Raw genomic sequence first — 11,813 nt, 5'->3', positions numbered from 1 at the left:
GTTTTATCATGTAGCCAGATTAAAATATGTGCGTGTGGCAATCCTCGTTTTTGTCATTCCACTGAGTACATCCAGCATCGCACTGGCCCAAACACTTTAAGTTTTACTATGTAGTTTATCAGTGATTTCAACTTTTGCCGGAAGACGCGGGGCGTAATGTCATGTCTATGAACCGCCGATTTTCCTTGAAGTAAAAGCTGCCGTATCTCGTCCTAAGATTGATTACATGTAAATGTAATAAATAAATCTGGACGACCATAGAGACGAACATACGCAATAGCATCTCGACAGGGACTGTCAGCATATGACGCAGGTAAAATCGTTAATCTTCCAACGTTTGTGGTATTACTGTCATTTACAACTGCATCTCGCAAATGAATGTATTGTCCAGAGAGGAGCTTGGTCTGATTCAGACGGATAAATAGCAAACGTTCTGATTCAATTTTGCGTACATATCAACGATGTATTGGTGAAACAATTGACGGTATTTTATAATATAATTGTCTTCATCCTGCCGAATCATTAGTCTATAGGAATAATAATGCATTGCGCTGCATTTCTTATCCGTTTAATATTAAAGTGATAGCCGTCGGCTCCATCCCAAAAAATGATAGGATATTGTAGGGCATCGTAGCGTCGATGAGTTTCAGCAATTCTTAACAACTGAGCGTTTCGCTTATGAAGAATAATGTCTCGAGGTAAAAACTGATGACCAACCATAGCGATTGCCACTTCGTCGATAGTTGAAGCATTGTATCTACGCACATGTTGGCCAGTACGCGTTTTGTCAGCGGAAATAACAATTTTATGCGTATCAGTAGGCATCAAATCGATGGCTGTTTTGAACAGACGCACCAAATTATTATTTTCGTGGAAAAGATATTGCAATTGGGAAACGATAGTCCTTTCAACGTCGGGAGAAATTTTGCAACGTGCATTCAATTCAGAATTTCTATCACTGATGAAGTACAGTTGTAAAAATTTTTGATTCTCGCCTGAGAATGGTAGAAGGGATCCTGCTCTATGATAAATTTGCCCTCTTACTTTGAAAGTAGGCATAAATTGATCTGGATTTTCGAATTGGGCACCAAACGACGTCATTTGGAAACATGAGTTATATTTTCTGATGTTTAAAAAACGTTTATATTCTGACGTAGTTCTAGTAAGCAAAGTCTTCAATGGCTCTGTTGGTGCAGCCAGTTGAGGAAGTTTAATTTTTCCTGAGGCGCAACACCTTCCCATTGTTTCACCATTAAATTTCAAGGCCTTGCAATAGGGACAAATTTTAGACATAGTCCCGATTTGATTACATCTACTCAAGCTATAATCATCGACTGGGCTGTACCTGAATGCCAGGTGAAAAGTTTCAGGTTGCTCTTGTTATTCCTCGGCACGCTTTCTTTTGGTGATTTCTCTTTGAGAAGCAGGCCTGTTTTCACGCTGTTGTTGTGATTCCTCGGCACGCTTTCTTTTCATACTTTGTCTATTAGCCGCAAGCCTTTTTTCACGCTGTAGTTGTGATCCCTCGGCACACTTTCTTTTCATACTTTCTCTATTAGCTTGTGATTCCTCGGCACGCTTTCTTTTCATACTTTTTCTATTAGCTGTAAGCCTTTTGGCATAGACTCTTTGATCAGCTTCCTCGGCTGTTGCCATTGTAGGTTCTTCTGTCATATTAAAATCTATATTAAAAATTTCTCTTTGAAAGGCCTTCTTATATACTTATAATGACGTTATATACAAAGCCTTTGAGGTCATAACAAACATGACGTGAGTCGACAAACAACTTCATGACGGGATAATGCTCAATCCTTATAATGACGTCAGTCGACACACATTCATGACGTCAGTCAACACACAAACAACTTATTTATATATATATAGATATACCCCGCCACCAACACCTATTATATATATATATATATATATATATATATATATATATATATATATATATATATATATATATATATGTTTTTAACTACGTAAAATTTGCGAATATACAACATTCTTCGCTGTCCCATTGTCTGTGCGTATAAATAGATTGTCAGGTTTACTGACTCTTGAACATGCAACATATAATTGTCCATGGGAAAAACAATCTGTATTCAGATCTATACCTCATTATTCTAATGATGTGTACCTGTGTCCCGGTCGTCATTTATATTCCTTGTGTCCCGGTCGTCATTTGTGTCCCGGTGTCCCAGTTTGTAATTTCTCTTTGAGTGTCCCGGTCGTCATTTATATTCCCTGTGTCCCGGTGTCCCGGTCGTCATTTGTGTCCCGGTCTGTAATTTCTCTTCGAACAATCCATGGGTCCAGGTCGTCATTTATATATCTTCCCTGTGCCCCGGGCGTCCCTGTTGTAGTTGTGTCTCTGTGTCCCGGTCGTCATTTATATTCCCTGTGTCCCGGTGTCCCAGTCTGTAATTTCTCTTTGAGGTTCCCGGTCGTCATTTATATTCCCGTGTGTCCCGGTCGTCATTTGTGTCCCGGTCTGTAATTTCATCAGTTGACAAACATGACGTCAGTCGACAAACAACTTCATGACGCATACAGCTCAATCCTTATAATGACGTCAGTCGACAAACCTGACGTCAGTCGACACACAAACATGACGTCACTCGACAGACACACAGACAACTTATCTATTTTTATATATATAGATACGTCAGTTGACAAACATGACGTCAGTCGACACACAAACATGACGTCAGTAGACAGATACACAGACAAACAACTTATTTTTATATCTAAAGATTAATTGAATCAAAACAAAACGTTATTGTTATTATGCTTTTCACACTTACCTAGGTGACCCTTTTCCAAAGACACACAAACATGACGTCACTCGACAGACATAACACACATACAACTTATTTATATATATATATATATATATATATATATATATATATATATATATATATATATATATATATATATACCCATTTATCATTACACTCAGTCAGTTTCGATACCTACTCAGTTTCTTCTGATGTCTACACCAGGATTCAAAGGAGTTTTTATCAGACAAAAAAATACTGGTGCTTCAAAATTTATATATCTAAAAGTACCACTTTTTTTTATCAAAGCATGGTTCACTCAGAACATATTTTAGGCATATTTCTGCGGCGTCTTGGCTCCTTGTACCACGAGTGGCGTATTTTCGCCACGTTTGGCACCAGTTCACGAAAAATAGTGGAGTGGCTGGTGGTTGAAATATTCAACCCCCTAGAGCTTTCAAATTCTTGAGGGGGATCAGTTTTTTTTGTACAATTCGTTCAATGAATATATTTAAAAAAAGGCAATTTTCAACGAAAATAGCAATAGAAGTGATTTTTTTCTTCAGATCTAGGAGAAGGAGGCAAAAGTCCTGGAGGAAAAGCCTCCATCCCTTCTCCTTGACGCCCTTATTTGGCACGTGCAAAAGGTTTCGCAAGCTTTTTTGAAGGGTTTCAACCAGAGCGTAATTTGCTGTGGAGTCCTGTGGTGGCGCAGTGGATTTGACCTTAGCTTGGTATACGGGACCCAGAGATCGAATCACGCTGCAGGAATGCACTGCAGGGCCGACGCAAGGACCTTAGTAGTCAAGAAGCGTCGTTAATTCTTAAATAATAATAATAATTTGCTATGGAGCAGGGGGGAGGTAACTCTCCCCAAATCCGAGTTTGTCCCAAAGCTAAAATTTAGTTTCTTCAGATATCTTAGCAAAACTAAAAAAAGGCCACCATAATTCAAGTATCCAAATAAACGGGTCTGTTTTTTCATTATATATATGCCTTTACGTCCCTCTTCTCTTGTAAAAATCAATGCTGTATACCTGTGGTTGATATGAATGTATTAAACGCTAGTTGTGATTTCTGAATAGTTGGTTAAGTTAATAGCAAATGTATAAAACGTAGTTTAAATGATGGTATTTTTGTATTACACCAAACACACTCGAAAAGTTTGCTCCAATTCATTATAATTAACCTGACTTCACTTTTTGAGTATATTAGGTATACTACCAAAGTACCTAAATGGATGCTGATTTGTGTTAGTTTTGATATTTGCACATACATCAAGTAATTATATACTGGTTAAACAAGACAAAAACGGGTCATTTTAAGACAGTGCATATGTTAGTTACGTGATAAACCCGTTTCAATTCCTGTACGGGATAGTAGAAGCAAAGATCCTACATAGCTGTATGACCTACGGTTAGCATATTAAAAAATATAAGTATTAAAGGTTACTTTATGGTAATTGTCATGGTATATAAACAAAACGACAATAATTTAACTTCGCCAATATTCTAATCATCAATCCCTGTGATTGTTGTTTTTAATACCATTATTTTAAAATTAAATTAATGTACTGATTGCTATTTTCATAGGATTTAACTTTTGGTTAGAGGGGGGAGGGATAATTATTTTGCAATTGTACGGTGTACTCGATCGAAGGCCTTATAGCTTGACAATCTGGACATCTTGATTTAGCGGGTAAGATTTATCAGAAGAAGAGAAAATTAGTTTTTTGTTTTATAAGCTTATATACGGTATATAAAGTGATTAAATAAAAAAAACAAGTTTTTTTAACTGAAAGTAAGGAGCGACATTAAAACTTAAAACGCACAGAAATTACTTCGTATATGAAAGAGGCTGCTTCCTCATCAACGCCCCGCTCTTTACGCTAAAGTTTGACTCTTTCTCTCAATTCTTCTTTTTAAAACAGTAAAAAACTTTAGCGTAAAGAGCGGGGCGTTGATGAGGAAGCAGCCTCTTTCATATACGAAGTAAGTTCTGTGCGTTTTAAGTTTTAATGTCGCTCCTTACTTTCAGTTAAACAAACTTGTTTTTTTTATTTAATTTTTGAACGTTTTTGAATCAAATGCATGTTTTGATTTTGGCTCTCTGCAGAGGAATAATCAAAACGAAATTTGCATATTTTTTTTTTGGCTCAATGGCTTTCTCATAATTTTGATCGAATGATTTTGAGAAAAAAAGAGCGGGGGACGAAGCCTAGTTGCCCCCCGATTTTTTGGTTAATTAAAAAGGCAACTAGAACTTTTAGTTTTTTACGAATCTTTTTATTGGTAAAAGATTTACGTAACTTATAAATTAGCTTACGTAAAGAACTTTTGTATTCTCATGTTTTTATTACATATATGAGGGGAATCGCCCCATCATCAGTACCTCGCTCTTTACGCTAAAGCTTAAATTTTATCCCAATTCATTAAGAATGACCCCCTGAATCACAAAAGCCGTAGAATAAGTAGTTGAAATTACTGAAAATACTTTAGCGTAAAGAGCGAGGTATTAGAAGGAGGTGAGCCCCTCATATGGGTAATAATTTCTGTTTGTTTTAAGTTTTATTGCTGTTCCTTACTTCCAGCTGAAAAAGCTTTTTCATTTTTATTTTTTAATTGTTTTTTTTTTAAATAATGCTAGTAAATCCTGCTCTCCCTTCATGGAAATTTTCTTCTCCCATTACAAATTCTCGAAGGAAAGTTCCCCCAGCATATCCCCCTCTTCTCAACCCCTCCCCCAAACCAAAAAAATCCTCCTGAAAACGCCTGTATACTTCCCAATAACCATTACTATATGTAAGCACAGGTCAAAGTTTGTAACTTGTTGCCCCTCCCACGGGGACTGTGGGGGAGTAAGTCGTCCCCAAAGACATAGTTATAAGGTTTTTCGACTACGCTGAATAAAATGGCTATCTCAGAATTTTGATCCGTTGACTTTGGGAAAATAATTAGCGTGGGAGGGGGCCTAGGTGCCCTCCAATTTTTTGGTCACTTAAAAAGGGCACTAGAACTTTTCATTTCCGTTAGAATGAGCCCTCTTGCAACATTCTAGGACAACTGGGTCGATACGATCACCCCTGGGAAAAAGAAAAAAAACAAAAAAACAAATAAACACGCATCCGTGATCTGCCTTCTGGCAAAAAATGCAAAATTCCACATTTTTGTAGATAGGAGCTCGAAACTTCTACAGTAGGGTTCTCCGATACGCTGAATCTGATGGTGTGATTTTCGTTAAGATTCTATGACTTTTAGGGGGCGTTTCCCCCTATTTTCTAAAATAACGCAAATTTTCTCAGGCTCGTAACTTTTGATGGGTAAGACTAAACTTGATGAAACTTATATATTTAAAACCAGCATTAAAATGCGATTCTTTTGATGTAGCTATTGGTATCAAAATTCCATTTTTTAGAGTTTTGTTTACTATTGAGCCGGGTCGCTCCTTACTACAGTTCGTTACCACGAACTGTTTGACTATATAAGTCAATATAGTCAATATAGACTATATAGATAATTTAGTAAATATAAACTATATTGACTGTATTGGCTAGTCAAAATAGTCAATAATGACTAGTCAATACCTAACTTGGAAAAATCATGTATTTGTAACCCCACTATATATCCGAATTTCTTATCGCCGAGCGGAAGGGCTCAATTCTCAAAATGTATTTTACTCAGTAGCTTTTCATGCAAAGGAAAAGCAGCTGGCTAAGCTAAGAGGGAAAGGGAGGGGGGTGGATGCTACGTCTTCTGTCAGAATATAACTTATATATTTACTTCTGAGGATGTACTCTACATAGCGAATATATTGCGGTGTAGGGGGGGATTTACGGATCACGTTTTCTTCCTAGTTATCGATTTGATTCCTTAGTATTTTCGTAGATTTACGATTTTGGAGGAAATTTATAAACATTGACGAGTTGCTCCAGTGAGTTGCTTAAAATTTTCAAATTAGGCCTCTCTTGATGGACGTGAATAGCAAACAAGGGGGGGGGGTTACCTTGGTTTTGACGGACCTATCCCTACGAGAAATATTTTATTTTAAGTCGCGACTCACGCCCACGGATGGAGCATTGACCGTCATAAATAAATACATAGGTACATATTTAAAAAAGGAAGTAAAAACAGGTTCAGAATATAAGTGAATGGAAATGAATCGCATATTTTATTATTCTGAGCCCGGTGATCCTTTTACGCCTAAGATTTGCTCAGGTTTACTTGTTTCTTGTCGCGCCAAGTTGCATGATTTTCATGTGAATTAAGTTTAAGATAGTATTGAGTCAGTGTGTAAGGTCTGTTATAATGAAAAGAAATACGTTCCTTATGCTTTTAATAACGTGGGTTGTTGGCTTTGTGACTGTATTCCAGTGGAGGATTCAGGATAGGGCTGGGAATGAAGAGTTTTCTCTAACAGATGATGGAAGGTTAGTATTTTTTAATTTTTTTTATTTATATCATGTTATTTTTTGTATCATGTATTTTTTATTTTTTTTTTTCGTTATATCATGTTTCAGGAAGGTATTTTTAATTACCTATCTCCACTACTTCTCCCTCTTGAGGGTCCTGAAATTTGCCTACATGACGGGTTCTATACCTATTGAAATTTTGACAAAACAATATTTTACCTTAATTTTCAATTATCAGTTTCTTTTTCCTGGCTTTAGTTTTGAAAATGCAATTCCTGTTATTTTAATAGAATTTTAAGCCATTTCACTGGGCTTTTTTTAAGCCATTTCAACAATTTAGTTTTACTTAATTTAAGCAGAAGATCCATTTTGCAAGTTTCACTTTTAAAACACACAGATTTTAAATGTCATCAAAGGTCAAGACCTTCTAAAGGGACAAGGAGTGGGGATAGGTACTTCTAAATACCTTCTCGGGTCATCTTTTAGCATGTAGACCCATCCCTGAAAGTTTTATTTTCCTAACCTAACCCCCTTTGAAGATAGCTAAAAGTAGCTAAAGCAGAATTTTACTCCTTTATGTTTTTTTATAGACCAGTCTATATTTCCTGATAGCTCTTTTTACCAAGGGCATTGGGCCCCCTTGAAACTTCTAGTTAGGGCTGTCACTAGTTGGGGGGGCTGGTGGTTAATTATAGTGGGGCTACATGCAAAATGTAACCTAGTCTAACCTAACCAAAATTGCCTACCACCTAAATATTTATTAAGTATAGCTATAATGTAGTTTCCGACTGAGCCGAAGCTAATTGTTTCCGGATAACAGCAGTAAATCAGTAATTGTCTTATTTTATAGTTCCAAATTCTCGAGTGCGTACTGGCTAACAGACAAGTACGGTGCAATTTATTCCTTCTTCTGAACTAATTATTATAGAAACAAAATCCTTAATACATTAAATTTTAAAAAAATCACTTTTGGATATTCAGAAGGACTTCCAGTTGAATTTAGTTCCAGCATCTCTACCCGTCTAATACTCGGATTCATTTCTAGGCATGAACCTCGTCAGGAAATCTCTTAGGGGGAAAAGGAACAAGTGCTACCATGAGATTTGTTTTTACTAAAATTTAGATGGGAATACTCCTCATTTTTCTATTTTACACATTTATTAGTGTCTTGTTTTTCCCGAAGAGGGTGCCATTTGACCCCCAGCCAACATTTATGGCCCCAGGTTAAACACTAACAGCTGATTTTCTTTTTTTCTTTTTGAAATTAGAACTATCAGAAATAATTAAGAAAAATCATTACCAACAAATTATAACTTTTTTTTATCAGAAATGTTTTTAACTTAGGACAGCATTTAAGTGTTAAGGGGAAGGGCCAGGGTAACGTTTTGGTATAACATAGAAATCTTACTATGCAATATTAAAAACGGTAAATTTATAGTCGACAACATAATTTAGCAAAAATAAACGTGAATAGTTCACTTGGTGCTTTTGTATGCTCATTCATATTTCAGTAATCGCTTCTTTGGGAAATTACATTTTTGAACCCTTAACGGGGCCCAAAAACATAAAACAGTCCAAAGTGACAAAAAATGTAGGTACTTATGTATTATACGAGAAAGACACTCGAGAACTTGTATCGCGAACATGAGACATTGTCCGTTTCTCACGGTGTTAATACCAGACAATTAGCTTCGGCTCGGTGGAAAAATACATTTTAACTATATTTTAATGAAATATTTAGTAGGTATTTTGGTTAGATTAGGCTAGGTTACGTATTCAATATAATGCGCTCTGGGCTCTGGGCCCTAACATAATTCTTTTTTGTAGATTTCACAGCCGAAGTTAATTGTCTGGTAATAACACCGTGAAAAACGGGTAATGTCTCATGTTCACGATGCAAGTTCTCGAGTGTGTTTCTCGTATAATAAATAAGTACCAAAACTTAAGACATATTTGTAAAAAAAACTTTCTTGCCAAAACAATTGTCATTTGTAGCTGATTTAGATATAGTGATGGTTGTCTACCTTAGTCTTAATAATAAGATATTAAAACAAATTTGCAGGTTTTTAAAAGGATACCTGAAATATCTCGAAAATGACATTGCATCAAAACAAACGTTATTTATTGGGGGGCTTCTGGTTCCTTTCCGAAAATTTCGCAATTTTGTTTTCATACTAGCATTTCCCCATTAAAAGTGTTTAAATGAAAATTATTATTCTTGAATCTGCTACAAAGGGCAATTTTTTTCAAAAGCTAGTTTTTTGAGAAGCATATCTTTAAACTATTGGGTACTATGGGCTGTTTTGAGCCCTTTAAAGGCTCAAAACGAAATTTCCAGCAGAAGTTATAAACGAATTATGAAAGCAATACCATCAATCTTCCCATTCAAAGGTTTCGCAAAGATAATAATCTCTACCATCGCCACTGAAATTCATATCACCCCCTTGTGCCGGTATATAGCCTTAGGTTTTGTCTGATTCTATTTAAAAATACGAAAGGGGCTGCTTCCTCATCAGCGCCCCGCTCTTTACGCTAAAGTTTGATTCTTCCTCTCAACTTTTCTTTTTAAAACAGTAAAAAACTTTAGCGTAAAGAGCGGGGCATTGATGAAGAAGCAGCACCTTTCCTATACGAAGTAATTTCTGTTCGTTTTAAGGTTTAATGTCGCTCCTTACTTTCAGTTTAAAAAACTTGTTTTTTTTATTTAATTTCTGAACGTTTTTGAATCAATACATGTTTTGATTTTGTCTCTCTGCAGAGGAATAATTAAAACAAAATTTGTATATCTTTTTTTTTGGCTAAATGGCTTTCTCATAATTTTGATCGAATGATTTTGAGAAAAAAGAGCGGGGGAGGAAGCCTAGTTGCCCTCAGATTTTCGGTTAATTAAAAAGGCAACTAGAAATTTTAATTTTTTACGAATCTTTTTATTAGTAAAAGATATACGTAACTTATAAATTAGCTTACGTAAAGAACTTTTGTATTCCCATGTTTTTATTACATATATGAGGGGGTTCACCCCCTCGTCAGTACCTCGCTCTTTACACTAAAGCTTAAATTTTGTCCTAATTCATTAAGAATGACCCCTGAATCACAAAAGCCGAAGAGTAAATAGTTGAAATTACTAAAAAATACTTTAGCGTAAAGAGCGAGGTATTAGGAGGAGGTGAGCCCCTCATATGGGTAATAATTTCTGTTCGTTTTAAGTTTTAATACTGCTCCTTACTTAAAGCTGAAAAAACTTTTTCATATTTATTTTTTCATTGTTTTTTTTAAGTAATGCTTGTAAATCTTGCGCGCCCTTCATGGAAATTTTATTCCCCCATGACAAATTCATCGATGGAAAGTTCCCCCAGCATATCCCCCTCTTCTCAACCCCTCCCCGAACCAAAACATCCTCCTGAAAACGCCTGTACACTTCCCAATAACCATTGCTATATGTAAGCACTGGTCGAAGTTTGTAACTTGTAGCCCCTCCCACGGTGGTTGCAGACACAAATTAATATAGTTTTGGCTATAATTTATTGATCCCATGTAATGCTCACAAATGTCAAGACCTCCGGCTGAAACAAGAAGTTTCACTTGAATGATTCCCACGCTAACTCCTAAAACAAAAGGGTGATTTCAAAATGTCATTTTGTCAATTAGACATTTCAAAATGTCTCCTATGTTCATCTATAGGCATATCGCTATCTAACTCATCTATTTCAGAAGCTTGTATACAACTTGATACCTGATATTAGTACTTACTTCTTATTAAATCTTGATACATTCTCACTTTATATTTCTTTAGGTCTAAAAAGGATCCGATTCATCTCTCTCAGTCTTTGGTAAAAACGTAATTCACCTATTCCAGACTCTAGCATTCCGCTTTTGAGATGGCAGTAGTGTTTGTTTCAGACTAAATCTTGACAAATTCCCGCTTTATATGTCTCTTACTGTAAAAAGAATCCGATTCGTCTCTCTCAGACTTTGGTAAAATTAAACCTAATGCACCCATTTCAAATTCTATTATACCACTTGTGATCTGATAGTAGTGTCTGTGTCTGACTGAATCTTGATAAATTCTCACTTTATATATCTCTAACTCTAGAGGGATCAGGTTCATCTCTTTCGGACTTTGGTAAAAGCCTGATTCCCCTTTTTCAGACTCTTGTATACAACTTGTGGGCTGGTAGTAGTATCTCTTTCTGAATAAATCCTTATGAATTCCTTCTTCCTATAACTCTAACAGTAAAAAGAAATCGATTCATCTCTCTCAGACTCCGGTAAAACATAACCTAATTCACCTATTTGAGAATCTACTATACCACTCCTGAGCTGGTAACTATTTTCATATCATTTCAAATTTTTTATGTCAACCACACTATCACCATACCATATCTAATTCTAATATGAACATGTTATAATGTCATTTTAAGATATGAAAAAAAGTTGAAAGAATTTCAAAGCTTCAACGATAAGCAGAAACATGTCATTATAAACTCAATTTTTCTAATAGGAAAAATCACGACTAACAGATTTATATCATTTTCAATTAGTATTTCAGAGATATCACACGTAATTTTTTTTTTTGTTATAAGTATAATTAGTTCATTTTAAGACATTTAAAAAAACAT

At 35.6% G+C, this 11,813-nt stretch overlaps 1 protein-coding gene across 2 annotated transcripts in view; it reads left to right on the top strand.

Moving 5' to 3' along the window:
• The first annotated feature begins 6,951 nt into the window (after window positions 1-6,951).
• Window positions 6,952-11,813, top strand: part of LOC136028301 (galactosylceramide sulfotransferase-like) — a 30,726-nt gene continuing 25,864 nt past the window's right edge. The window contains exon 1 of one of the 2 annotated variants that reach the window (XM_065706063.1): window positions 6,952-7,212. In XM_065706063.1, coding sequence (XP_065562135.1) covers window positions 7,091-7,212 — 122 coding nt within the window. In that variant the 5' untranslated portion in view covers window positions 6,952-7,090. The remainder of the gene's footprint in view (window positions 7,213-11,813) is intronic. The other variant, XM_065706062.1, reaches the window with a different exon arrangement.

The sequence above is a fragment of the Artemia franciscana genome, chromosome 6 (genome assembly GCF_032884065.1).
Source record: "Artemia franciscana chromosome 6, ASM3288406v1, whole genome shotgun sequence".
Taxonomy (NCBI): Eukaryota; Metazoa; Arthropoda; class Branchiopoda; order Anostraca; family Artemiidae; genus Artemia; species Artemia franciscana.
The sequence above is the reverse complement of the archived record's forward strand: the minus strand, read 5'-3'. Positions and strand labels throughout refer to the sequence as shown.